This window comes from Octodon degus, unplaced genomic scaffold (genome assembly GCF_000260255.1).
Source record: "Octodon degus isolate 3935 unplaced genomic scaffold, OctDeg1.0 scaffold00282, whole genome shotgun sequence".
Lineage (NCBI taxonomy): Eukaryota > Metazoa > Chordata > Mammalia > Rodentia > Octodontidae > Octodon > Octodon degus.
In genome coordinates, this window is record NW_004524858.1 from 713,781 (window position 1) to 741,012 (window position 27,232).

Genomic DNA, 27,232 nt, shown 5'->3' on the forward strand with positions numbered 1-27,232 from the left:
CAGGGTCCCATCTGGCCGAGGATGGGGTGTGATCTCGAGCAGCCCACCCACCAGCATGGACTGGTTCCTTTCAGGAAGTGGCCCCGCGACCCTCCCCACGGCCTTGGGCTTTAGCTGTGTAGCTGGGAACGGTGGCCTCGTGCCTGCTAAGCGAGCACTCACTGCACTTCAGCTTTTCCTGTGGGCGGCTCCGGCTTTACCTCCTTCGCTGGGAGCAGGGCCTGGGGAACAGATGCCTACAGCTCCTCCTCCTCACAAGGACAGATGTGCTTCTGTTCTGTAGTACTGCACTAGGTGGAGGAGCAGGGAAGGGGAGTGTGCACCCCCGCAGCTGTACCTGGGGAGCCAGCAGGGGCGTGGCTGTGTCTCACCACCCTCTGAACACGCACCCACCAAGAGGGAATGTGTGCCCTGCCAGCTGCTTGCCTAGTGCAGTTCTTTCTCTACTCTTTGGTAGGCTTAACCCAGAGAAGGAAAACTTCAGGTAAAATAAACTTTGAGAGGTAACAGAAAGAATGAGATAGAGAGATGAGAGAGAGAGAGAGAGAGAGAGAGAGAGAGAGAGAGAGAGAGAGAGAGAGAGAGAGAGAGAGAGAGAGAGAGAAAATAGGGAGAAAAACCAGAAGAAACTGAGGCACAGAGGTGTTGAGCCAGTGCTGTAGGTCACACAGCAGTGCCCCAGGTGCGGGACTCAAGTCCTAGGTGCCAGAAACGATCCCCTTCCTCACTCACTGTCCCTGCTGCCTTCTGTGGTCACAAATTCCAGGCAGGAGGAGAGGGCAAATTCACCAAAGCCTGATGGCAAAGCTTGGGGCACTTGTGCTTGCTCCATAAAACTGTAGCTCTTATGGTTATTGCTTTCGGTCCCTTTCTGGTCATCCCCAGGCGGGCTGAGGTGGATGGGGACAGGGCTGCAGGCCCAGCACAGCAGTGCTCTGCGCCCTCCTGGGCAGGCAGGCTCTGGGCCCTGCTGCTCCCACTTGATGGGCTCCGCAGCCCTGCTGGCCAGGCCCAGCATGCTTTCCCAGGGATTCACTGGGAGGCACTCCCAGGGCTGAGCTGGGCGCCACGCGTCTCCTGGCCCAAGGCAGCTGCAGGAAGGGCCCTGGGGCCTGGCCCGGCTCCCAGAACCAGCAAACCTGGTGGGGCAGGAAGGGGGCAGCTGGGCTGACTGGCGCGTGTAGTCTGGATCCTGCTACTAGTGCCATCCCACACCCTTCAGGGCCGAGCCCGGCTCCTGTCTGCACAGGACACAAGTATCTGAGACGTACTTGGGTCTAATTCCACATTGTGAAGCCTCATGTACAGGGAGCCTGGCACTGGGCCTCTGATTCCCACAAGGAATTCAGTCCTGGCCACAATCGCTCTTTTTCTAGGTGAGGAAAGGGAGGCACAGACAGGGCAAGCAGCCTGCCCGTGGTCACATAGCCGGGCCATGCTCACATGCTATTCGGAGCCAGACTTCCAAGTACGGGGCTTTGCAGGTTACTATTATGAACAGTAGCAAGGACATTGAGTATAAGGAGCAGTGATAGGGTTGTGCTGCTTCCAGGGGCGTGCTCCTGGCTGCCCAAACTTCTCAGCCTGTCCTTCGTGTGCCAACCCAGGCCCCTGCAAGCCCTGGCAGCCCAGGAGGGAGGGAGAGAACTGCAGACCGGCTGAGCTCCTGCTGTCAGGGCTGGGAATGCTGGGTCAGCCTGGCCACATCTTTCTGCCAGGAACTAGGGCTTGGGAGGGCTTCCCAGAACAGGGAGCATTGAAATTGCCCCAGGATGACAGGGAAAGCCACACAGGTGTGGGCACAGTGGGCCCCGAGACCAGAAAGCCTACTAAAGCAAGGGGAAGCCAGCATAGCCTTGCCTGGCAGGGACTGCACCCAGAAGGCGGACTGCAGGTCGAGCGAGATCCAGGGTCCAGCCCCACACAGCACTCTGGGGCCCTGCTGCTCAGGCTGTGCATGTGACATCCCCAAGACCTCGGCCCCGGGGGTCCCCTCTGCTGAATTGCAGCCCTGTGTGTCCCACAGCCAGCTGCTGCGAAGGCCACATGTGCCGAGCCCCAGCCCCGTGCCTGGCCTGTGGCAGGGCCTGGCTGCCATGTGCGCCTGTCCCAGGTGCAGCAGGCACACATGAGGCACAGGGCCTGGCTGCTTGTGGTTTTCCTGAGGCCTGGTGTTGGCCCCAGCTGAGGGCCAAGGCAAACAGGAGGTGAGCTCACGGCTGTGGCGCAGCAGCAGGGCAGACGCCTTAGGGCTCACGGAAAATGCCCAGGCAGGGTGGCCGCCCCCGTACGGCGCCTTCCTCTCACCCTTGTGGTTCCCGAGTGCCCTCAGAGGACAGCTCGAGCCTGCGCCCACCTTTTCATGCCCTGTCCCCTGCCTCTCTCCAAGCCCTAAGATCTCACTGCCACCCTTCTAGACCCCTCCCTTCCCCTACAGGTCACTCCCCTTGGGGACCCCAACCATTTCTTGTAAGTCTCCTGCACCCCTTTCCCCTCCGCTGCTCCGAGGCCGCTTTTCCATCCGTCCCCTCCCCACCTCCTCCAGGAAGCCCACTGAGATGTCTCTGCAGCTGTGTGTTCTCCAGAGACAGCAGATCGGGCTGACTCTGGGTCTCCTCCTGCTGTATGGGGCGGCCTCGACCAGTCCCTTCCCTTCCCTGGGTCTCAGTTTCCCCGGCTGGAGGATGTAGGATGTCCTTGAGTGCTGCAAGGCGGGAGTGGAGAGGGTTAACAGGCTCCGGAAAACCAAGGTGTTTTATAGCTCAGGAATATAGCTGAGAGCAGGGGAGATTTTCCTGATTAACAGTGATTTTTATTTTTATTACAGGCTGTTCCCATTTGTGGCTGCGAGCTGCTGGGAAGGTATGGCGCAGCTCAAAGGAATGCCAGCCCCTGGCTCCCTGGGACCTCTGCCTCCTGGAGCCACCTCTGGAGGGCCTAGTTAATACCCCACCCACGCATTTGCTCCTTTGTGTAAACTACCAGGGGCCCTGGGCAATCCTGAGGCCTTGGCCACTGATGGAGAACCCCAGGGAGGGGGACCCTTCTGGGCCAGGGGGGCCACTTGGAAGCTGTCAAGATGGGGGACCTCCTTTGGGTGGGGCAGGATCTGGGGGCTCCCTGCTCACCCGCCCCTCCCTCACTGTCCTATAATGACAATCACCAACTCAAACGTTATCACTTCTGCTGTGAAAGGGGGAAACTGAGGCACGGAGCCACATCCTGGGCCCCAGAATCCCTCACCACCACACCAGGGGTAGCTCAGGACCTCTTGAGTGCCAACAACCCGCATGGCAGGTGCCCGGCCATGGAGCCACACTGCATCCCTTTTAGCTGGGGCATCCCATACCTGAGGATTAACTAGGGGAGAAACGGGGGACCTTCTCACTAAGTAACATTCTCAGCCCTTTTAAATTTTGATACAGGGTCTCATTAAGTTGCTAAGTTGCCCAGGCTGGGCTAATTTGCCATCCTCCTGCCTCAGCTTCCCAGGTGAGAGCCACCACACTTGGCTATTGGCCTGGGCTCAAGGCAAGTGAGGAGAGCGTGGCAGCCCAGCCAAGCTGACTTTCCCAAGGGGAGCTGTCTGGGGAGCCCTGCGACACCTCAGGCTGCACAGGCAGGTGCTTGGTGGACTGGAGCAAGCCAGAATGTGGGGAGGGGGCCCAGCCGGCCCTGCCCGTGGTTCCTGTCCTGAACCCCCAGCCCCGCAGTGTCTCCTCCTCGCGGGGGGCGCGGCCTGGAGCGGCGGGTGTTTACCCTTGCGGCGGCTGGGCAGGGCAGGGCCAGGATCCTGGGCATAAATATGCTCCACAGCCCCGGTGCAGGAGCTGCAGTGCCCCTCATCCCGTGTTCCCGCCATGGCCCACGCTGCCTCCTGCGTCCTGTTGCTCGTGCTGGGAGCCCTGGGTGTGGCTGGCCAGGGCCAGGTTTTGCTCGGTAAGGACAGGGGACACTGTGGACCCTGGGGAATCCGGGTCACCAGCTCCACCGGGCTGGCTCCGAGAAGATCGCGGGAGATGGGGTGCAGAGAGCGAGGGCAGGGCCGAGCTGGGCGTCCAGGTCTCTCATGGTGGTCAGGTGAGGGTGGATGGGGACCGGACCGATGCCACTGCATCCTGGCCCACAGGCGGAGACCTGGGCCCACAGATGCTGCGTGAGCTGCAGGACACCAACGCGGCGCTGCGGGAAGTGCGCGAGCTGCTCAGGCAGCAGGTGCGGGGTCCACGGTGCGGGTGTGTGTGGGGGTGTGGGGCTCGGGGCCTGAGGTGCGCAGGGAGAGGGTGCTGGGGGCTTCTTGGGAAGGAAGCTGCACGACGGGGCCCCCGACGGGTCTGGAGCGGCGGGGCGCGGCCAGGGCCAGGGCCAGCGACGCTGACCGGCCCTTCTTCAGGTCAAGGAGATCACCTTCCTGAAGAACACGGTGATGGAGTGCGACGCATGCGGTGAGCGCGGCTGGGACGGCGGCGACAGCTGGATGGGGCAGGCGAGGCAGGAGTAGGGAGCCCGGGACGCGGGAGCAGGGTTGGCGGGGAGGGAGGAAGAAGGTGAGAGAGGGAGAGGTGGACGCGGAGGGCAGATGGAGGCCGCGGGGATGCGGGTGCGGAGGGAACGAGGAGGTATCAAAGAAGCTGAAGCAGAGTCCTAGCGTGCCGGGCTACTACAGCGCGGGGCGTGGCCTAGGCGGGCCCCGCCCACACCAGCTGCGTGTCGCGCCCCTGGATGTGACCACAGCTCCATTCCGCCGCGCAGGGATGCAGCAGGCGCACACGCCCGGCTTGACCGTGCGGCCTCTGCCCCTGTGCGCTCCCGACTCCTGCTTCCCCGGCGTGGTCTGCACCCAGACGGCGAGCGGCGCGCGCTGCGGGCCCTGCCCCGAGGGCTTCACGGGCAACGGCTCGCACTGCACCGACGTTAACGAGGTGCGCGGGGTCCTGGCTCATCCGCCTTCTCCCCACCAACCTCCCGCCATCCCGACTACCCTCGCCTCCAGTGGGGGCCTCCCCACCGCCAGGGGTCGCCCACCAGGACTGTCCCCGTCACCTCCTGCTGCGCCCACCCTGCCGCTATCCCCTACAGCCAGTAACGCTCAACTCTCAAGACTCCTGCCGCCCCAGCCACCCCGCTCGATGCCCAGGGTCCTCTGCCCCAACGGGCCTTCTCCGGCTCAAGGGCTCCCGGCTCCACCGCCCCGCCGCCGCTTGGCGCGCTCTCCCCGGCGCCTGCTCCCTCCTTCGGCAGGCGATGCCCGTTCCTCAAACTTCACACCCCGCCCCTGAAGGAACAGACCCTCCCGGGACGCCCTCTCCCATACCCCTAAAGCTGATTGCCTCCACCAAACCTGGAGCTCAAGGGCTGAGTGAAGCTCTTGAACCTCCAAACCCCGGAAACGCTGAGGGGGCTCTTGGGGAGCAGCCTCGTGCGCTCTGACCCCAGGACCTGTCCCCAGTGCAACGCCCACCCCTGCTTTCCTCGCGTCCGCTGCGTCAATACCAGCCCGGGGTTCCGCTGTGAGCCTTGCCCGCCCGGCTTCAGTGGGCCCGCGCACGAGGGCGTCGGCCTGGCCTTCGCCAAGGCCAGCAAGCAGGTGAGGGGTGTGGGGCCCCCTTTGCCGAGGCGGGAAATGAGAAGCGGCTTCCTACAGCTCTGCTCCGGTGGGAGGGTTGATGCCAGGAAGGGGCCTCAGCGATAGGATCAGTCTGGGAGCAGTGTCGTGGGGGACCCACACGCAGGAGGCGTGGATGAAATGTGAGGTGGGTGCGTGACCCCTGAGTCCCCTCCTCTAGGTCTGCACGGACATCGACGAGTGTGAGACTGGGCAGCACAATTGCGTTCCCAACTCCGTGTGCGTCAACACCCGGGTAAGGTGGGAAGGGGAGCGGGGTGGTGGAGAGGAGCCCCAACCCGGCAGCGTGCTGACCGCCGCCGGGCACAGGGCTCCTTCCAGTGTGGCCCGTGCCAGCAGGGCTTCGTGGGTGACCAGGCGTCTGGCTGCCAGCGGCGCGCGCAGCGCTTCTGCCCCGACGGGACGCCCAGCCCGTGCCATGAGAAGGCGCACTGTGTCCTCCAGCGCGACGGCTCCCGGACCTGTGTGGTGAGTGCGGGCGGGGAGGAGGAGGGACTGTGGCCCTGGCCACGGCCACCTCGCGCACCCACTGACACTCCCCACAGTGCGCTGTCGGCTGGGCTGGCAACGGGCTCCTCTGCGGGCGCGACACCGACCTGGACGGCTTCCCAGATGAGAAGCTGCGTTGCCCTGAGCGCCATTGCAGGAAGGTGAGCAGGGTCGAATGGGCGTGGCTTAGTGACATATGGGGGCGTGGGTTTAGGGCGCATGGGCGGAGCTTCAAGTCACGCCCTTATGCTATCCTTCCGCACACTCCCAGGACAACTGCGTTACAGTGCCCAACTCAGGGCAGGAGGACGTGGATCGCGACAGCATCGGAGACGCCTGTGACCCGGATGCAGATGGGGACGGGGTCCCCAATGAGGGGGTGAGGCCGTGGGCAGGTTCTAGGCAAGACAGGATGTGGCCGGAGGGAGAGAGGCCCTGCACAGGAGCCCAGACCGCCCAGACCCAGGGCCTGCCCATGAAGTGATCTCTTCCCCTAAATTGCCTTTATACCAGGACAACTGCCCCTTGGTGCGCAACCCTGACCAGCAGAACACAGACAATGACAAATGGGGCGATGCATGCGACAACTGCCGGTCCCAGAAGAACGATGACCAGAAGGACACAGACCGAGATGGCCGTGGTGATGCCTGTGATGATGACATCGATGGCGACCGTGAGCTGGGCTGGGTTGGGCTTAACCCTCTCACAAGCCCAGGAGATGAGCTCCGTTTTACAGGGCTGGGCCAGAAAACCATGAGCTGGTCCCTGAGATGGGGAGGGGGAACAGGCCATTGAAGAAGGGGAGGTGGTCTTTGCACCGAAGGCTGCAGGCCAGGCACTGGCCACTCTTACCCCCATAGGCTCAGGAGGCCGGTACCGGGTACCCAGTTTGGATGCGTAGGGAAGGAGGGCCATCCCCTGGCTTCATTCACTAAGGGTTGTAGGGGCTGGGCTGTGTCCCAGGCTGGCCTGAGGCCTGGCCCAGTCATGGTCCTGGGCCCTGTCTCGCCCCCTGGTTCCTGCAGGGATCCGCAACACGGTGGACAACTGTCCCAGGGTTCCCAACTCAGACCAGAAGGACAGTGATGGCGATAGCGTAGGGGATGCCTGTGACAACTGTCCCCAGAAGGACAACCCCGACCAGGTGAGAGTAGGCTGGCCCTTGATCCTGGCTGAGCCCCAGCTGGGGGTTGGGGACCCCAACCCAGTATGGAGTATCTACCTGCCCTTTGGACCCACATCCTCCCAGCCCAAGATGCCTGGGGGTCCTTGGGATCAGCAGGACCTTGCTGTAGAGCTGGGGGATGGGTGTCATCTGAGCCTCTACCCTGATCTGACCGTGGTCTCTGTTCCTGCACCTTCTCCTACCCCAGGGGGATGTGGACCATGACTTCGTGGGAGATGCATGTGACAGCGACCAGGACCAGTAAGGAAGGCCCCTGAGAAGGCTTCTGGGCAGCCCTGGTGAGTCTTTCTGGGTGTCTCATTGTTGCCTTGTCCCCCACCCATTCTAGAGATGGGGACGGGCACCAGGACTCTCGGGACAACTGCCCCACAGTGCCCAACAGTGCCCAGGAGGACTCAGACCATGACGGCCAGGGCGATGCCTGTGATGAGGATGATGACAATGACGGCATCCCTGATAGTCGGGACAACTGCCGTTTGGTGCCCAACCGGGACCAGGAGGACATAGATAGTATGACAAGGGCAGGGCATGGGGCTGTGGAGCCAGTGCCGGCTGTGGGTGGGCAGTGTGGGGTGGGTGTGGAGGGAGGGACTCAAGGTGGGGGGACTTTGAGAGCTGAGCCCACTGGGGGATTGCCTCTTACTTCCTCTTAGGGGACGGTGTGGGCGACAAGTGCCAGGGTGACTTTGATGCTGACCAGGTGGTAGACCAGATTGACGTGTGTCCAGAGAACGCAGAGGTCACTCTCACCGACTTCCGGGCCTTCCAGACAGTTGTGCTGGACCCTGAGGGGGATGCACAGATTGACCCCAACTGGGTGGTGCTCAATCAGGTGGGGGCCAGGCTCAGACGGGGTGGGCAAGTGGGGGCTGCATAGGGCCTCCACAGTGGGTCTGAGCTGGGAACAGGAAAAGTAGGGCATCCATGGCTGACCCGAGCTCTTCTCTTCCACATCAGGGGATGGAGATTGTGCAAACGATGAACAGTGATCCTGGCCTGGCTGTGGGTGCGTGCAAGGGGTGGGCCCCTGGAGGGGCTTCCGGTGGGCAGGAGCAGTTGCTCTGGGGGCGTGGCCCTCTGTGGGTGGGGCCAGGGCGGGATAGGGCCTACACCACTGCTGTGCCATGAACAGGCTACACAGCCTTCAACGGGGTGGACTTCGAGGGCACATTCCACGTGAACACGGCTACGGACGACGATTACGCGGGCTTCATCTTCGGCTACCAGGACAGCTCAAGCTTCTACGTGGTCATGTGGAAGCAGATGGAGCAGACGTACTGGCAGGCCAACCCCTTCCGTGCTGTGGCTGAGCCTGGCATTCAGCTCAAGGTGCCTGCGCCAGCCCTGAGGCCTCTGCAGCCCCCAGCCCTACATCACTGTGCTGACCTCATCTGGTTCTAAATCCCCCTGCTCTAATTCCTGAGGCCACAGCCTGGTCTCTGGAGTCCTCCTGGGGCTCCAGGCCATCCAGCAGACACCTGGCCCCGCCCCCGGCCTCAGAAGCTCTCTGGGCCCAGGAAGGCGGCTTGAGGGACTACCGCCCCACAGCGGCCCCCCCCCCCCCCCCCCCCCCCCCCCCCCCCCCGCCAGCCCAGGGCCTGCAGGGTTCTGCGCTCTGACGCCTGTTCCCTGTACTACCTCAGGCAGTGAAGTCCTCCACAGGACCCGGGGAGCAGCTGCGGAATGCGCTGTGGCACACGGGAGACACGGCATCGCAGGTCCAGCTGCTCTGGAAAGACCCACGCAATGTGGGCTGGAAGGACAAGACGTCCTATCGCTGGTTCCTGCAGCACCGGCCTCAAGTGGGCTACATCAGGTGGGGCTGGCACTCTGGCCAAGGGCTGGGGGTGCCCTGCCCTCCCTAGCTCCAGGGCCCTTTTTCTGTCAAATGGAAATGCTGGTGCACACTCGGGGAGGCTGAGGCAGGAGCATCCCAAGTTCAGATGCAGCCTGGGGACTTCACGACTTCATGAGACCTTGTCTAGAGCAGCGGGAAGCACTGAGCATATAGCTGAAGGTGGCAGCCCAGAGTTCAGTCCTCATCACCAAAACTCAAAACAAACAAAAATCAAACTTGTGTGGCCCCGGGCACGTGTGCTGAGGGGAACCCAGTTAGAACTTGATCCCTCAGCCACGATGCTAGGGTGTCTTGGCTTACTGCACAGCACCTACTGTGTGCAGGGCCCTTTGTATGCATTCTCATGAGGACACTGAGGCCCAGGTCAGGGCTCCCAGGGCTCTGATGCCACCTGGAGGGGCAAAGGGGCCCTCTTCCTGTCTGCAGAGGCTCTGAAAGGGAAGGGCCAGGTAGGACCCTACCTCAAGTGTCCCCTGCCCACAGGGTGCGGTTCTACGAGGGCCCCGAGCTGGTGGCTGACAGCAACGTGATCCTGGACACAACCATGCGGGGTGGGCGTCTGGGCGTCTTCTGCTTCTCCCAGGAGAACATCATCTGGGCCAACCTGCGTTACCGCTGCAATGGTGAGTGGGGTTGGTGGGTGGGAGGGGGGACGGGGTCCCCAGGCCCAAGCAGACCTTCACCCGGCCACCCTCCCTCCCTCCCTCCAGACACCATTCCTGAAGACTATGAGATCCAGCGGCTGCAGAGGGCCTAGGGACCAGGCTGGGGACCTGCTGCCAACCAAGGACACCCTCACTGCAACTGGGCTGGAGGGCAGGGGAGGGGCCAGGAGGCAATAAAGTGCGCATGTGCGGGACACACTGAGCCTCTGCTGTGGGAGCCTGCCACTAACCCCAGGCCCTTGGCGACCCCAGCTGGCCTGGTACCTCTCCTGCCAACTCCCACTGCAGGACTGGGGCACTGGTCTTCCATCAACACAAGCATAAAGACCCCTTCCCTGGCCTGGCATTAGGGTACAAGGCGGGTTGGTCCTACCTGTGATATCAGGGAACAACTTCGCAAGCCTAGGGCTCAGACTGGAGGGAGGAAGGGAGGGAAGAGGCAGAGACGAAAACGTTGGATTTTTATTACATTTCATTACAAAGGATGCAAAGGTACAAAGACAAAAGCGTCCACGCCAGAGGGCAGGCAGGGGCGGCCGAGAGTGCCCTGAGCCGCCTGCCTCCGGCCTGCCACGGAGCCCGGCCACTGCGGCAGTGCATGCATGCTGACACAGCCAGCGGTCAGGGCTGCGGGGCAGGGCCGGCAGGCAGGCAGCTTGCATATATCTGTGGCACCAGCGCTGGGCAGCTTCCCTGCGGCACATGGGCCTGTGTCCCTGCACTGGGCTGCTGCCAAACTGCACCAGGTCTCCATACCTGGTGTACGCTTCATGAGCTTCAGAACTACCTAATTTGTCTCCACATCCTGGGCCTGGGGTATGGATGCGGAAGCCTGAAGGAAGCTGGAGGGGTGGCGCTTGGGCCCAGCACCCCCCACCATGCCCAGGAAGCACCCAGGGCCCTGAGACCTTCAGGTCTAAGAAAACGACGGGAAGAAACCGAGACTCTGGTCCCAGGAGGCTCACTCCTGACCCTACTGCCTATCTTCCTAGAGGGATGATGGCATCTGTGATAGTGACATACTGCAGGCCACAGGGCAGCTGAGGGCATGGTTGGCTCAGGCTCCAGTGACAGGGAAAGGCCCAGCCATCCTGCAGAAACCCCCGGAGGGCGTGGAGGACCAGGGCCAAGGGACCCAGGTGTTTACCCACTACTGGGCCACAGCCCCACCACTGACTGGTGGCCCCACAGCCTGTGGCAAGCAGTTTCTAAGGGCCAGTGGAGGATGCAGGCCTGAGTCCAGAGCATGACTTTGGAGCGATGTTTGGTTTGGAACCAGCCTGAGGCCCACAGAGGGTGGGAGGGCTAAGGGGGTTTCAGGCTCCCGCTAGCAATGTGCAGCAACACAGGGTGGCCGCCCCACGCCCAAGCCTAGCTGGCCCAGTGGACCTCTGGCCTGCTCCTGTCCCCCATGAAGGAGCCGTAATGAGCTTCTACAAATGACCTCGCACTGGCACCCCAGCTCCAGCTGCCCTGTCCTGATGACACAGAGTGACACACAGCATGGGAAGGCCTCCTGGCTGAGTGGCCTCTGGGACCACATGTACTATGTTAGACCCTGCTCCCACGCCACCCAAAGCCCAGAAGCCAGTGCTGGAGGGGAGGGCACAAGCCCTCCTCAGCACAGGGAGGCACTGCCTGCCTCCAGCCTCAGCTGATGAACCTCTTGGGGAGTAAACTCACCCCTTGGGAAAAGGAGGACAGAAAGCAAACCGAGGCAAGTAGGGCACAGCATTCTTGGGAGCAATGCCCATGCTGCCATCCCAGGAAAGAGGTGTGCATGGCCGGGAGCCTGGTGGACGCCAGGGCAGCAGGAGGGGTCGGGTCCAGCCTGTCCAGGCCAGCAAGGACGAGGGGCGGGTCTATATACAGGACACGGTGGGGGCCGTCTGCTTGCGCACACGGCGAGCTCGGCTGAAATCACAGTATTTTCATGTTACAAAGGGACGACTCCCTTAGGTTGTCTTATTTCTGAAAGTCTTGGCAATTCAGGAGTAAGCGGTAGAAAAATGATATTGAGAAGTCGGAAAAAAAAACCTATCACAAGCCCCCTGTGCAGGCCTGGGACAGTGAGACCACTCGAGAACACAGGGCTGCTCCAGCCTGGCCCCACGCCCTGGCACAATGTCACCTGTGCCCTTGCTGTGGGACACTTACAGGGCGATGTCCCCCCTCGCCTGCCTGTTTGCACCGAGAACCTGGAAAAACAGAGGGTAGTGGCCAGACAGATGGGAAGGGGGGCTGCTGGGCTCCCTGTGGGGTCGCCTACCCGCGCCTGTTTGAAAATGGCATCCAGGTGGGTTGCATGTCATTTTATTAAGGCCATTTTTTAAAAAGTTCTACATACAGGTCTAATGGTAACCAAACACTATGTACATGTAGTTTTTCTTTTATAAAAGACAAAGTCCCCACTCTTTGCTCGCAGTTTAACCTGCAGTCAGACTGGGCCTGAGACCTGGGAGGGTGGGGAGGGGACGAGGCGCAACAGTGGCTCAGGGGTGACTTTCTCATGCCAGCGGCGCCGGCAGGTGCTCGTGGCACTGGGACAAGGGTTCCCACGGCCCCGCAGAGGGGTGGCTTTGACACCACAAAGAAATATGCCAGCAGGAGGGGTGCCTGGTGGGGCGGGGCTGCCGGAGCAGCAGGGGCCAACTGGGCAGAAGGCCAGAACTCCGGCAGAAGCCATGCCTGTGTCACCGGCCCCTTCTCACCCTGGCCTCTATGGAAAGGCCCTGCTTCAGTACCTGACCAGCTGCCACAGAAATGCAGGCCCCTCAACCCCCACCTCTAGCTCATCCTGGCATAGAGGCCAGAGCATGCGGCCTAGGGACAGCTGCCCGACTGCAGGGACAGGCTGGGCTGTGAGAGCAGGTGTGGAAGGAAGCGCAGCCCTTTCTGGCTCCTGCGGTTCATCCTTCCTGCCAGCCCCGACACCCGGCCCTGGGTGCTGCTGGTGGTCAAGGCGGTTTAAGGCGCCCGACCTGGGGTCTGCGGGGCACCCGAGGGGTGGGGTACACAATAAAGCCAAGGCCACTCCCCAGAAGTCTGCCACATGGCCTCAGTAATGAAGGGCCTGGGCCACCAAGGGTCTTGACAAAGTCCATGCTTGTCCCCACCAGCCTGGAAGGAAGCAGCTCTTTCATTTTTAAGGAACTTGGGAATGAAACGAAAAAGGTCGGGACATGGAGGGGCCTGGGCGCTGGGGTGGCCGTGCACCTGCATTTCCAGTTAGCTTCAGAGATGGGCAGTGGGGGAGCTCGGGAGTAGAAAGACATGCTCTCAGGCAGGCGCTGGCTGGAAGGGTTCAGCTACTCGTCTACAACCCACATGTAACTACAAACCAGAGAAGAAGGAAGGCCTACAGCGAGCATCCCACCCCTTGAATAAACTGCACTCATCTAGCACGTCTGCCACGAGCAGGACAGGGATGACCCCTGCCTCATGGTGGCCCGGGAACCCCTCTAGGGCCTGGGCCCGGATGAAGGTGGCCCCAGAAAGACCTGGCTTGGGGGCCAGGGTGAAGACAGTGGGGGGCACCGCTGCTGAGCACAACCTCCTGCACTGCACGCTCTGCCACAGAAAGACTCGCCATCAAGATAGTGTTTATTTCACTCCTCACCCACCCCCACTCCCCACTGGATACCTGGCCTGGGCCGGGGCAGACGGCGCGCGGGTGTGGGGACCAGGGACCGAGGAAGGCAGTGAGAGCTGAACAACAGTCGGAAAACGCACCTCTGCCCAGACACCCCACCTGCACTGACCGGCTCCCACACGGTTGGCATCTTACAAGGGGCACCTGGGGTTGAGCGCAGGGACCATCCCAGCCTGGCTTGGGCACCGGGCAGCAGCAGGAGGTGGACAACCAGGAGGCGGGCTGGTAGGGGCGCTCAGCGGCATTGCAAGCTCAGAACCACACGCTTGGCCGTTGGCGAGGGATGGAGGCGGCTGTCCCCAGGCTCTGGGAGATGCCGGTGGTGGTGGTGGCTGGGTGCTGGGTGTGGTCACTCACAGTCGATCCATCCGGAAGGTGTCCTCAGTGGCCGGGTCGGCCAGGACCATGTCAGGGTCGTTGAGCATGTGCAGTCCGTCAAGGGTCAGGGGGTCGATCTTGAGTTCGTCCAGGGGGAACTGGCTGTCGGGGTCAAAACCGACGTCGCTGACCCCAGCCAGAGAACTGGTCAGTTCTTTGGAGAGACTTGGGGGTGACTCTCCTGTCACTAGAGGGGGACAAAGGATACAGCTTAGCCTGGGCTTCACCGCACTAGACATGGGCTTTCGTGGCCCTGGTGTGCTCACTTTGGTGGTACTGTCCTCCAGGAGACGCGGCCATGAGTGGGATGTCCTGGCCACCACCACTGGGGGGCGGTGGCAGACAGAGATGCTGTTCAGTGCCTCGGAGGGAGCACAGCGGCTGCCAGCAGCAGCCGAGAGTGGCGTCCAGCACTCCCTCAGTGCCACCCAGCAGGAGCACAGTCACTCTGCTCTACCAGGTGCCCTGGCTCTAGCGTGGTTCTTTGTAGCACTACTGGGGCTGTTTCCAGATCTGGAAATGGCCTGAAAGCCTCCGACTTTCTGAGCTGTCTGCGGCATCTCTGGCCCTGCACCTTCATGGCAGAGCAGGGCACTGGGCTTTCCAGGTGAGCTGGGTCATGGGGTCTCTGAGGATGCTGCTCCTCCCTGGAGACATCTCTGGGGACCACCAGGAGGAGAACCAAGGGGAAGACAGGGAGGGGTGGCCTCTGGACAGCACGGGTCCCTCCTTCCCACCACCGTGCAGGACCAGGCGTCCTGGGCCTGTCCTCAAGCCTGCAGTGAGCCTCATCCCAGCAGGAGGTGGGTGTGGGCTCCTGGCACCTCACCTGTGAGGATGATGTTTGGGATAGCGCTGTGGCCGGCGTAGCCCAGCTGCTGTGCGTCCTGCAGGCTCCCAGGGCTGCCCGCCAGCCCCATCATGGCCACCTGCGAGTAGTTGAGCGTGGAGTTCGGGCTGTATAGGCCGCTGGGGCTCATAGCATTTTCCACCATGTTGAACTGCTCCAGCTGGGGACAGAGGGCACTGGGGTGAGCACCGCCCACTGTGGCTGGCACCACTCTCCCAAGACTCATGGGTGACGGATGATGGGAGAGTGATCCGGCACCCCAAGGCCCAGGCCTGGCCACCATGCAAGGCTGCCACACGGCTCACAGCAGCTCTCCCCGCGTCCGCCCCGCCTCCTTGCCCTGGGCTCTATTCCGCTAGCTGGGCATGGAAGCCAAGGGGCCGAGGCCAGTCATCCCACTGCACCTTGGTTTCTGCAGCCCAAGTAACAGGATTGGGACCAAGGGGGCAAGCAGAGCGCCTGGCAGGTGACTGGTGCGAGAGGCCTGGGTCCTGGCAAGTGCCTATTATGGCACCGGCCGGCGGCCCGGACACCCGCTCACCTGGTGGGACAGAGCATTAGCCTGCCTGGCCGCCATCTGCTGCTCATAGTACACGTCCCCAAACACGCTGCCCAGGGTGGAAGAGTGCTGCAGACAGAAGAGAGCCTGCTGGGGTCCCAGCCCGAGGCCCACGGGGCTGGGACCCTGCTGGATGATGTCTGGACTCAGGAGGCTGAGGTCCATGTCTATCTTGGGCCGCGGCATGCATCCCAATCCTAGATTACTGCTGCTTCCCCCAGCTGTGCCCTGCATCTGGTGCTCCCGGAAGTGCTGCCCCTCATCCCTGCCCTGTAAACCCAAGTGTGGGAGACTGCACACAGGGAAGATGGGGACAGACACAGGTGCCTAACAGCTCTATGGGAGAGCCTGAGGTGTGGCTGTGGCAGAGGACCCCCATGGGACACCCAGGATGGGGTTTGTGCTGGGTGGCCCTAGACTGGTCCCAGGAAGACAGAGGTCAGAGCATAGGCCATGTACGTGGGGACAGGACAAAGCACAGAGCTGGCCACCAGCTGGACAAGTCAGGGAAGGCCAGGCTGTGGGATGAAGGGGTAGAGATGCTGGAACAGGGACTCTAGAGCTTTGCGTGGGGGGTGGCACCCAGAGAGGATAAAGGAGGTGGATCCCCAAGGAAGAAGACCTCAGAAGACAGTCCAGCCTGGGTAGGGACAGGAAGGCCCCATGGGAGCCACCAGCCCTCAGCAGGCCCCAGCTGCTCCTAGTGAGAAGAAAGGCCCAGGACCTCCTTTGCCTGAGCACCTGGCCTGGACTTTGTCTAGAAAAACCCCATGCCCAGGCCTCCCAGAGCTTGGAAGCCAGGCCCTCAGTCCCAGACAAGGGTGGGCTGCAGGCTCAGCAGCCGCCATCAGGCTGGCAGGGGTTGTGGGAGGGCGAGTACTCAGATCAGACACTGACAGAAAGTTAAAGGGACTTGAGAGGAACAGTAAAATGGCAAAAAGCAAAACAAAACAACAAAAAACCTTGTTGCCCTAAAATCCTGCTCTTTCAGGGTGGGGTGTGGTTTGGTGACAAAGTGCTTGCCTGGCATGCACAAGGCCCTGGGTTCCACCCCACACTGTAAAATCCAAACAGCAGCGCCCGATCCAAGCCAGGACACCAGCTCCATTGGGAAGGGTGGGCCCCAGAGGGTCCTGAGCCCTAGGGTGTGCGGCTGGGCCTGGCTGGGATAACGTGACAGCTGGCTGAGGGCAAATGTGGCAGGTGGAACAGGCGCAGGGAGCTGGCCAGGTTACGAGCTCATCCTGGGAGACTGGGCCCAGCCGGGGGCAGGTCTGGCCCCTGCCTGGTGCCTGGGCTGAGGCCCGTCTCTTGTCTCCTGCTGTACTGCCCTCATGACCTATAGCAGACACAGATAGGGCTGATGGGACAGTGACATGCCCTTGCCCACCAGGCAACCAGCCAAGCACGATGGCTCACCCTCTGTGAGGACTCCCACCCCAACCCTGTGCTGTCCAGCCTGCCACACAGGAGTGGCACACACACCCAGGCAAGGGCCCGCGCTGCCCAGCTAGCACCTCCACCCTGCCCCTGGTGGCACTACACACAGAGGCAAATGAAGCACTCACAGCATGCAGGGGCCTGGGGGGCAGAGCCAGCTGACCCCAGCTGCCCTCCCCTCCTCACTGCAGGGCTGCAGGAGGCACATGGTCCTGGGACCCTGCAGACCCAGAGACAGCCGGCAAGGCCCCTGGCTTTGGCGCTCCACACTCTCCTTCTGGGTGAGGACAAGGCCCCAAGGGCTGCTCAGATGAGCTTCCGGGGCAAGGGCCCCTTGGCCAGTGGAGGAGAGGCAGGTGGCTGGGCTGGCGTGGCCCTCCTTTAGGAGCAGATGCTGACCTCAGGTGAGTCCTGAGGACAGAGGAGTCATCCCTGAAGCTGAGCTGCTGAGCACGTTGCCCAGGTATGGTCACCTATGCCAATCTTCTGTGTCACTGATCTGAGAGAAGCCCCTGCCACCCCTGGCTGGCAGCATTCTCAGAGACCACAAAAGCCGATGGGAAGGCGACCACTTCCAGGAAAGGGCTCTGTGTGAGTGCTCTCCTCTCCGAGCCCCGGCCACCCTCACCAGGCCACAGCCCCAGCAACCCGCCGAGTACACACCAGCCGCCCAGGGGAGGGTGGATGTGGGCAGAAGGATGTCCACAGCAGCTGAGCATCAGCAGGCAGCACAGTGGGCAGGGCAGGTGCTGGAGGAGGGAGTGGGAGGGACAGGCACTGGGGAGCAGTGGGAGGGGCATGGGGAAGGGCAGGCACTGGGGAGCAGTGGGAGGGGCATGGGGAAGGGCAGGCACTGGGGAGCAGTGGGAGGGGCATGGGGGGTGGGTACTGGGGGAGCAGTGGGAGGGGCATGGGGGGCAGCTACTGGGGAGCAGTGGGAGGGGCATGGGGGCAGGTGGAGGGTGCCCAGTGCATGAAGTAGGGCTCTTACTTGCGGAGAGCTCCCTGGAGAAAAGCCTTGATTGGAGACCGGCGAGGTGGGAGACTGGTTAGCCGGGGAACCAGCGCTGGTGCGGTACTGCTGCAGAGCTGGCGCCTGCGATGACGGACAGGTCAGGCCGGGAGGGCCACTGGGCCCCCCAGTTGCCTCCACCCTGGCGCCTGGTGTCTTGCCTTGCTTGTGCTACAACAGCTCCTGCAGGCACCCTCATCAAGGATGCCACGATGCCAGTGCAGCTCCCAGGTGGCTGAAGAACCCAGGCAGCTCGCAGCCCTGCATGAGCCTGAGCTTCGCAAACAGGGCCTGGGGGGTCGCCACGGAGCTCTCAAAAGTGGGGGCAACCTAGCTCAGCACATCTGGGGCCCGGTGGCACCATACAGGCTCACCCACTGACGCAGTCACCCAGACACAACGCACAAACACACACACCCTCAAACTCATATGCACATACATCCACACATGTAAACCCACACGTGCATGGCACACCCATGTACAGACTTATGTATGCATACCTACAAAGATACATGTAGCCTCATGTGTGCATATACCCACTTGTGCACTCAGGACACGCACACATGTGCAAATGGGTGCACACCACACGTACACACTCCTGCACCTGAGCAACATACTCCCACTTGCACCCACATGTGCACACTGGCAGCCGCAGCCTCCTGACTCCCCCTCGCTCAGTGCCTGGCAGATTTCAGCCCTCTGAGCCCCAGGACTGCAGTGACAAGGCTGGTACTCCTCAGAGGGTAGTCACAGAGGCAGCCACCACTGCAGGAGTCGTGGGCCCAGCTGCGACGTGGGAGGGTACCCAAGCTTGAGCCCTGGGAAGGCAGCAAGGCCAGGCTAGGACCTGAGCTCGCCCCTGCTGCCCTCTAATGGCTGTGGCCTTGGGGGCCTTCCTGAGGAGTCTGGAGGTGGGAGTGGGGTGTGGGTGATGCAGGGGCTGGCACAGTCACTCGGGGATGACAAGGTTGGCTAAAGAATTTTTATTGGGGGCAGGGGTCCCACAGAGGCTGAACCAGCTTGTGCCCTGGGGAAGCTGCAGTCCTAGGAGGGTGAGTCTCTGGAGCCCTAGGTGGACACCATGTGTGCAGTGTCACCCACTTCCAGGCCAACCTAGACACTAGCTGGGTCCTCCAGTCTGGGGACCTGGGTGGGTCAGAGTCCCTGCAGCCAGTACCAGGGAGGGGCCTGTTTTCTGCAAAGCACCTGGTCACGGGAACCCTGGGGCTGGCACCCAGGCTAAGTGGTATGCTTGCTGTACTCTGGCATGACCAGGATGCTTTTCCCATCATCTGGAAGGTCCTGGAGTCCAGGAGCTAACAGCACCAAAGCCCCTGCTCAGCTGACGTGAGCCAGGGAACCTTGCCACTTGTGTCATAGAGCATCCTTCACAGGCCTCGTCCCTCCTTCACCTGTCCCCAGCTTCCAGAATACTCTTCCCAAGCCTGGGAGCTGCAGGGGCACCTGGGGGGACTCTAGGCCAGCGACCCTTGCCTGCCTGGTTCCCCACCTATGCATGGAGTGACAGCCTCAGATTGGCTTCTACTGGGACCCCAGAATCCTCCTCAGCAAGCCCCCCTCTGGCTTCCACTGGGACCCCAGAATCCTCTGCAGGTACCCCCTCCCCTGGGCCCATCACAGGCTCACCGCGGTAATGTCGATCCCCATCGATGGCTGGCCAGGATTCTCTGGGGGGGACTGAGGGAGAGAGGATGGCATGGTGACCGCAAGTGGGGGCAGCTGTGGCCCCCGTGTCAGGCTGGCACTAGGCATCAGAGGGCCACCAGGGGGGAGGCCAAGGGGCACCTGCGGGGGCTGCGGCTGCTGGGAGGCAGGAGGCGGGGGTGGCGCAGGCTGGGGCTGTGGGGGTGGAGGCTGTTGGGAGCCCGCCTGGGTGAAGAAGGCGTAGGGCAGCTGTTGCTCCAGCGACAGGGCATCCATGGCCACCGCCTGTGGAGGGAGAAGGCATCAGGCGGGGCACACTGGCCCCTGGAGTGCTGGGCAGGGGCAGGTGGAGGAGCCCAGGCCAAGCCTTAGGACACCCTGCAGAGCATGTGGCAATGGAAACTATCTCAGGTCAGAGCCGCCCAGGCCGGAAGAGCTGAGCCAAGGGAAGGCAGGATGCCCACCCAGTATGCAGACCTGTTTTGGGGCAGGCGGGGTCCCTCACTCCCTATAATGCTGGATGGGAAGCCTGGCCTCCCAAAAGCAGAGGGGACTTGGTGAACAAAAGACTTGCTGGCCAGGAGTTGAGCTGCACTCCTGTCACCTCAGCCATGTGGGAGGCTGAGGCGGGAGGATGAAAAATTCAGCGCCAGCCTGGGTAACTTAGTGGCACAGTGAGACCCAGTCTGAAATATGAACAGGCCTGGTATACAGCTCAGGGTACAGCACTCACCTAATGTGTGCGAGGCCTTTGGTTGAAATAAATACTCTTATTTTTAAATGGAGTTTCCAGAAAGGAAAGAGGCAGGAGGCAGGGTGGACAGCAGCCAGCCCAGGCAGACTGCAGACGCAGCTGCAGGAGCCCCCACACTGCATGGTGGGGCTCGGGGCTCCCAAGTAGGAAGAGACAGGAACAAGGGCAGGGGGCAGGCCTGGCCTCAGAAGGGTCCAGGAATTCCTACTGCTGCTTTGGTGGTAGACAGGCCACACCTTGGCGTTAAGGTTAAAAAATAAAACAATGCATGTTCCCTATTCGGGATTTTAAAGTATAAATAGTGGCTAGGGCGTGGCTCCCAGGTGGAGCCCTTGTCTAGCATGGGTGAGGACCTCAGTTCCATCCTGGGTTGGAAAAAAGGGAGACAGAGACACAGGAGGAGGGAGGAGGAGGAGAAGGGACAAAGAACAAACTGCTTGAAACACTTAAATTACAAAAGCTCAACAAAGAAGAAAGAGAAACCGGCAACAGCCTTAGGAGACCGGAGCTGGGAGATGGCTCAGAGGCATAAGTGCCTGCCTGGCAAGTGCAAGGGCCTGAGTTTGATCCCAGAACCAATAGACAGACAGGGGCCGGGAGAGGGCTCAGTGGAATAAGTGCTTCCCTGGCAAGCACAAGGGCCTGAGTTCAATCCCCGGTTCCGAGAAAAAAAAAAATTACAATAGACAGACAGCCGACAGATGAACGGACAGAAGGACACTACATCAGCATAAAAAAAAAAAAAAAAAAACCCTCCCAACAGATTGGGTGAATTCCTTGGTAAATTTTACCCAAGATTTAAAAAAATTTTTTTTTTTTTATTTATGTGTGTGTGGGTGTGTGTGTGTGTGTGGCCAGCTCAGCCCACCAGGGGGCGGGGCTGGCTGGCATGTGGTGCTGGGGGATTGAACCGCGGTCCCTGTGCTTTGCTAAGCTTGTTCTAAGTAGGTGCGTTAGACCACTGAGCCATCTCAAGCCCAAGAACTGAGCTAGGGCTGGGCCCCCCCAAGATTTCAAAGAGAAACTGAAATGCATTTTCCAAGCAACAGGAAAGAAACCAATTCTGAACTGGTTCTGCAAGGTGGGCGACTTGTGTGATCAACTGGGGTTGGGCACAAGGCAGGGGCTTCGCGTCCCATCCACTTCCCAGGGCCAAGAGGGCGGAGGAAGCAACATGAGCTGTTGTGAGCCGCTCTGTGCCAGCAGGCAGGAAGGCGAGAGCAGAGGGCCAAATGCACATCAACACTCAAAAAAAAAAAAAAAAAAAAAAAAAAAAAAAAAAAAAAAAAAAACCGGAAAAAAAAAAGTTAAAAATACAAAAACCATAATCCTAGCACTCTGGAGGCTGAAGCAGCAGCATTTCCATGGAGTTGGAGGCCACCTCAACTACACCTAGCTTCTGCCTCGAAACATCAAAAAATGAAAATAAAAACCAAACTCTAGTATTTTATTATGAAAACTTTCAATTACCAGACCAAAAGCAAAAGTGGCAAAGTGAGAAACACTTGCTCATACGGGGCCTTCACCAAGGACACTGGCCCTGCTGGAAACAGGCACCCTCCATGTCACCGAGCTCGGCATTTTCTGTGAGACTGAAGATCTGATGGTAAGAAGCAAACTCAAGGGATGTTCTCAGCACCCTATGACCCCATCTTCCCACTCCCTTGCCCTCGTACCTGTGTGATGGGCGACACCTGCTGGGCCTGCTGCCGCCTTGCCTCTGTGCCCAGGGCCAGGGGGCTGACTCCAGCTGGTCGGTGTTGCGGAGACGAGCCCGGTGTGCTCACCCCTGGAGAGAAAGATGGGAGGCAGAGGGAGGCTAAGGAGACGCCGCTGCGGCCGCGCCTGTGGGCGCTGCAGGGAGGGCCGGCCCTACTGGTCCGGGGTAGCCCTCCAGGCCCAGCCCTGACAGCCCTGGCTCAGGGTGCAGATCCTTCCCGCAGGCCCCCATCCGGGTGTTCCTGCTGGCCCAGCCAAGCAGCATGTCTCCCTTCAGGACTAGCAACTGTCCCTCCATAACCAGGCTTGGTCAATGAGAGCCTGCCTCAGGTCTTGGGAGGGAATTCCAGGAAGGGCTGGCTGCGGAGTGTGGGAGACATCAGGAGTGGGCTGGGGAGCTCGCAGAGACAGGTGGCACCTGGCCTCCGCCCAGCCACCCCAGCACTCTGGCTTTGGGCAGTTACGCATCCTCTTTGCTGCTTAACCAGGCTTGCGTTGCCCTTAGCATTGAACAAGTCCACTGGGCGTTGATGCAACTCCAACAGCCTCGTGGCCTCCAACAGCCTCGTGGCCAACCAGATGCTTTTCTGGATGGACTGTCTCCTACTGCAGCTCTAAGCGCCCTGTGGCCCTCATCCGGGCCTCCCTCGCACACCTCACGCACTCCAGCCCCTTCACTCTTCCCTCCCTGCCGCACACAGGCTCTGCCTGGGCTTCTCACTGCCCCTTCCCTCACCCTGAGCAATCTGATTCCTGGATCCAGGGTGGTGAGGGAGGCTGGTGAGATCAGGCACAGAGCTGTAGTTGGGGCCTGCTGGGGGACCCTGGGGCACTGTGCCAGCCAAGGAGCAGGCCCCTGTGATGACATGGGGAGCCCTGAGGGCCCAGTATGACCCCCAATCAACCCTGAGCCTTGGCTGCAAAGATGACAGCACCCTGTGGGGTTTACCACGCAGCCAGTGAGGTCATGAACAGGCCCTGAAGAGGGGTTGGCCTGCAGCCAAGGCTGGGTGCAGCCACCTGACTCACCAGGGAGATCCGGGCCCGTCCTGCCGTGGGCACCAGACCAGCCCTGTTCCGGCAGATGGCACGGCAAGGTTACGAGCCTGTGGGAACACACCCAGAGTGTACAGGGGAGAGTGTTGCTGTCGCCTATGCCCCAGGCAGCTGCTCCACGGGGCAAGCCCTGTCACAACTGCACTTCCCTTCCTCTGCTGCAGCGCCTGGGGGCCAGACCTGGGCCCCTCTGCAGGCCTCAGTGCCTACAGACCACAGGACGCCTAGCACAAGTCCAGAGCGGATGCCAGACAAAAGGGCAGAAGCAAAAGCTGAGTATGGGGTCCACAGGGGCCAATGAGCTCAGTGGCCTGTCCTGGGGTGTGGGGCACTGGTCCCAGGCCACTGGGTCTGCTGACGTCATCTTCCCCAGGGACTCACATATGCTAGGCAAGTGCTCTATACTGTGCTATACCCCAGCCCTTTAAATAAGTTCTTTTTCCTTTTGGTTTTTTTGAGACAGAGTCTGCCTACGTAGCCCAGGCTTGCCTTGAACTTGTAGTGAGCCTCCTGCTTCGGCCTGCCCAGTGCTGGGGTCATAGGCATGAGCCAATACACCCTACAAATTCTCTTTTGGGACAGTGCGGTCATGTTGCCCAGGGTGACCTCAAGTTTCCCATTCTTGTGCCTCAGCCTCCCAGGAGCTGGGGCTACAGGCGCACATCGCGATGCCTGGCTCCCTCCTGACCTTAGGGCTCTACCTGCATTTTCCTGATTTTTAAATGTCAATCTGAAGTGTCCCATGCACTCTTGCACAAATATACCAACATGCGCATGGGCTACATGAACGCACAGCGAGCGGGCCTGGCCCTCGGCCTGCCACTCCACAGCGCCTGTCCTCAGCACAAGGGTGCTCCGTGCCCATGCTGGGTTTTCGGGCACATGCCCAACCTCACCACCCTTGTGGCCAGCTGGGCCAGCAGGGCGGTCGGGATACCTGGATACCTTACTGTAGGGCCCTTTTCGCAAACTAGGTCACCTTTGGACCAGGAGTGCGGCCAGCTGGAAGGGAAGTCTGTGGCGGGCGGGCAGGCAGGTGGGCCGGCAGGGACAACAGCCAGGAGGGCAGGTGGGTGGGCCAGGCGGCAGGGGCCCGCCCCATGGCATGCGAGCCCTGCTGGTGGGGCCGGCTGGCCTCGGAGCTGGGCCAGGCGGGACATGGGGGCCTGCCCTGCTCCTGCACACTGTGAGCTGCCAGAGACACAGCCCAGGTAAACGCAAAGGAAGCAGCAGGGCAAGTCTCCAGGCCCCTTCCTCCTCCTGGGGTGGCAGAGGGAAATGAGAAGGGGCCGTGGCTTGGTCTGACCTAAAAGGCACCCAGAAAGCAAGACCACTGCTGGGGAGCAGCAGGGTCACAGGGCCACACGTGTTAGGCCAGCCAGGCCCCCGGGCCCCAGGCTGTGTCCCCACCTGCAGTGCAGGTCCCTCCGAGCTTGTTCAGCCCCTGTGGGCTGGGGGGTCCACAGAGTGGGCCCTCGAGAGGCTCCTACATGGCTGTATGACAGTACTTCTGTTCGGCCGGATGGCGACACCAGTGGCTGAGGCTGCCTGTGGGCTTCTCATGTCCACCCTATGTGGCAGAAGGTGTCCGCCCGGCCAGGGGATGGTACATCTGGGATTACCCTGAACCTGCACCTCCCTTCTCCAGTGTCTCCTGTGCCCTCTGCCTGGCAGTGGAGCCCTGGCAGCCACCAGGTCAGGGTGTGGAAGGACAGCACCGGTGCCCTGGGGCCAGCCCTGCTCTCCTCTTCAGTTCTGGCCTCACCCCTCGGATGCCAGCCCAGGGCAGGGGCTGGTGCGGCTCGGGCCTGAGCATGAGCCCAGTGCACAGGAAGCATCCATGCCACCTCTACCCTGACCTCATGCCCACCTCCTGCCCCATTGGCACCACAGTGACCAGGTCCCTGTCTACTCCACCCCTGGCCACACTGATGTCTCTGCAAAGCTCCCACACCAACTCCTGGCCCTGCCCGAGAGTGGCAGGGTAAGCCTGAGCCTGGCACCCTCAGGAAAGCCCATAGTGCTGCCTACAGAGCAGACATGGATACAGCAGCAGTGGGCAAGTGCACAGGGAGAGCCAGTTTCACCCCAGGCCTGGCCTGTCCCATCCCCTAGGGCTGGTTGAGCCACTGCTGTCCTCTGTCTGCTGCTCCAAGAATGCAAACCCATGCCCCACAAAAGAGTGCACTGGGGTGCAGGCAGATAGCATGGACAGGAAAACCGAGGCTCAGCCCAGGCAGCGGATGAGGAACAGAGGAACAGTGGTGCCACGGGTGAACACGGAGCAATGGCGGTGAGGTGGGGACAGCCAAAGGCCAGAACTGCAGGTCTGGGCGGCAGGTGCAAAGTCCCAAGCTCATGGTCCAGCCACGGTGCTAGAAGTTGAGAGGCAGGGTCAGGATAGCCCAGGCCCAGCCCTGGCAGTCTTGGGCTTTCGTGGGGAGGAGACGGGGAACCATGCCAGGCCACACTCAGGAAAGACAGGTGAGCTGGGCTACGTCGGGACCTAAGGGTGGGGCTGAAAGGTCCTGCCTGTGATACACAGGGGAAGATGGGGAAGGTGGGGAAGCTCTCCCATCCTTGGTGGAGCCACCAGAGTCCTCAGGAAGACAGGACAAGCACCCCAGGCTGACCCCACAGACCAGGCAAGGCAGGTAAAGCTCAGGAGGTGCCAGGCCACGGTGCACAGGCGGGCAGTGAGCTGCCAGTCAGAACCCATGAGGGGTTGCAAAGAGGCAGTCTGCTGGCCCCAGGGCCCTCCAGGGTATCCCAGCTTCCCCAGAAGCCACCTGGAGTGCCCACACCCCACAAACCCCAGACGCATCTCTGCCCATTCAGGCCCACCCCACAGGATGATGTAGCCCGATGGCCTCACCCTGGCCGGCGCCACCAAGGCCCAGGTGGGTCAGGTTGCCTGCCAGGTTGCCAGTACTGCTGGAGCCACTGAGTGTGGGGAATGGGGGCTCCTCGGGATCCAGCGGGGTCGGCAGCGGGGATGGAAAGTGGATGTTGGTCAGGTCAGGCAGGGAGCCCCCTGTGTTGTGGGTTGCGGGGATCAACGCCGTCGTACTCTCCTGGTCGGTAGATGGGAAGATGCTGGGGAGAGGCCAGATGGGCAGGGTGAGCTCAGGGCTCAGGGCTGCCCCAGAAGCCGGGGGAGGGAGGGTGAGGGTGCATGAGGAGGGCCTGGCCGCCAGACGGGCAGGACTTACTTGATGCCTGGGACCTCGCAGGACTTGGGCCTGGACCCTGTCTGAAAGAGACGATAGCAAAGGCTGAGAGGTACACTCCAGGGCTGGCCCAATCTGCCCTTCCCGACAGAGGCCAGCTTGCCAGGGATCTGAGGTCTCTCAGTGAACAGTGGTGTCCCCAGGGGGTGGGGTCATCCCGCCTGTGGGGGCTCTAGAAGGAGAGGCATGGGCCAGGAGCCACAGCACCATGAGGGCAGGTATGGGGGAAGTCACAGCAGTCCCTGAGGACCAAGGCCAGGGCTTTGGCTCTGCCACCATTCTTGGTCCTAGGAGAGGCTGCACCTGTTCCCAGCCACGAGGGAGTCCATGAGCAGCTGGCAGTCTCCAGGCGAGGGAAGGACAGGGGGAGGCGCCCCATGCAGCTTGAAGCAGGTGCCCCAGCACAGCCGAGGACGGGCAGATGTGTGACGCCCACACAGGCCCTCACACCCCCTGGGCTTCAGGACAGCTCTCTGCTGGGCCCTGGACGGCAGCCCCGACGCCCCTCCCTGTCCAAGGGGAGGACTCCCCAGCCAGAGTGCATCAGCAGAATCCGCCCTGAAGTGGGAGACACACCTCCATCCCAAGCACCCGGGCCACAGGCTGGGGGGACACACCCAGCCCCTAGTCCCCTAGCTCAGCCAGGGGCAGGCCACCAGACCCTCCGTCCTTGGGGCCGGATGTTCCTGGCCAAGTAAACGCTCCCTCTTTCCCAGGATTTCCACAAAGCCCTGCTGCTGACTTTCTGGAGACAACTCTGAAGAGTGCTCTGCCCTGCCCACCAGCCAGGAGACAGAACGCGACGGTGGAACACAGCAGAAATGCCATATCAGAGGCCCCGCCTGGGTGGGTCCTGCCCTGCTGAGAGGGAGGCCCACAAGCTGGGGCCACAGACCCACCTTCCCGCTACCGGACATTGAACTGGCTTCTGGCTGCATCTGGAGGGCCTGGTGTCTGGTTTTGGCTTGGGGCTTATTAGTGCGCCAGGTGAGCACCCCGCCCTGTCTCGCCAGGTGACAGCATTACTACAGGTCTTCATTTCTTCAGAATTCCTTTATTTCTTTACTTCTGTTGCAGTACTGGGGGCGGAATA

General features: G+C 61.4%; 2 protein-coding genes across 6 annotated transcripts in view; one reads left to right on the plus strand and one right to left on the minus strand.

Moving 5' to 3' along the window:
* Window positions 1-3,833: 3,833 nt before the first annotated feature.
* Window positions 3,834-9,960, plus strand: Comp (cartilage oligomeric matrix protein). Its single transcript, XM_004646851.3, has 19 exons — window positions 3,834-3,939; window positions 4,130-4,215; window positions 4,394-4,445; window positions 4,753-4,922; window positions 5,450-5,587; window positions 5,787-5,861; window positions 5,936-6,094; window positions 6,172-6,276; window positions 6,387-6,494; window positions 6,629-6,788; window positions 7,141-7,259; window positions 7,489-7,541; window positions 7,630-7,811; window positions 7,955-8,133; window positions 8,259-8,307; window positions 8,434-8,630; window positions 8,945-9,117; window positions 9,643-9,782; window positions 9,870-9,960. The coding sequence occupies exons 1-19, from the start codon at window positions 3,861-3,863 to the stop codon at window positions 9,914-9,916; spliced, it is 2,271 nt and encodes a 756-aa protein (XP_004646908.2). The 5' UTR covers window positions 3,834-3,860; the 3' UTR covers window positions 9,917-9,960.
* A 2,161-nt stretch (window positions 9,961-12,121) lies between these two features.
* Crtc1 (CREB regulated transcription coactivator 1) overlaps window positions 12,122-27,232 on the minus strand; it is a 55,193-nt gene continuing 40,082 nt past the window's right edge. For 2 of the 5 annotated variants that reach the window (XM_004646853.2, XM_004646852.2), the window contains 8 exons: window positions 26,122-26,162; window positions 25,785-26,005; window positions 21,811-21,923; window positions 19,363-19,665; window positions 17,695-17,799; window positions 15,246-15,332; window positions 14,684-14,864; window positions 12,122-14,041 (listed from right to left, as the gene is read on the minus strand). In XM_004646853.2, the coding sequence (XP_004646910.1) occupies window positions 13,830-14,041; window positions 14,684-14,864; window positions 15,246-15,332; window positions 17,695-17,799; window positions 19,363-19,665; window positions 21,811-21,923; window positions 25,785-26,005; window positions 26,122-26,162 (1,263 nt within the window). In that variant the 3' untranslated portion in view covers window positions 12,122-13,829. The remainder of the gene's footprint in view (window positions 14,042-14,683; window positions 14,865-15,245; window positions 15,333-17,694; window positions 17,800-19,362; window positions 19,666-21,810; window positions 21,924-25,784; window positions 26,006-26,121; window positions 26,163-27,232) is intronic. The other 3 variants (XM_023707204.1, XM_023707205.1, XM_023707203.1) reach the window with 3 other exon arrangements.

What these genes read in the sequence shown, in the direction of transcription:
- Comp (XM_004646851.3), top strand. Translation starts at nt 3,861, where the DNA reads ATGGCCCACGCTGCCTCCTGCGTCCTGTTGCTCGTGCTGGGAGCCCTG. An exon ending in ACTGCACCGACGTTAACGAG is followed by an intron (nt 4,923 to 5,449) that starts GTGCGCGGGGTC and finishes ACCTGTCCCCAG; the next exon opens with TGCAACGCCCACCCCTGCTT. An exon ending in TGATGACATCGATGGCGACC is followed by an intron (nt 6,789 to 7,140) that starts GTGAGCTGGGCT and finishes TGGTTCCTGCAG; the next exon opens with GGATCCGCAACACGGTGGAC.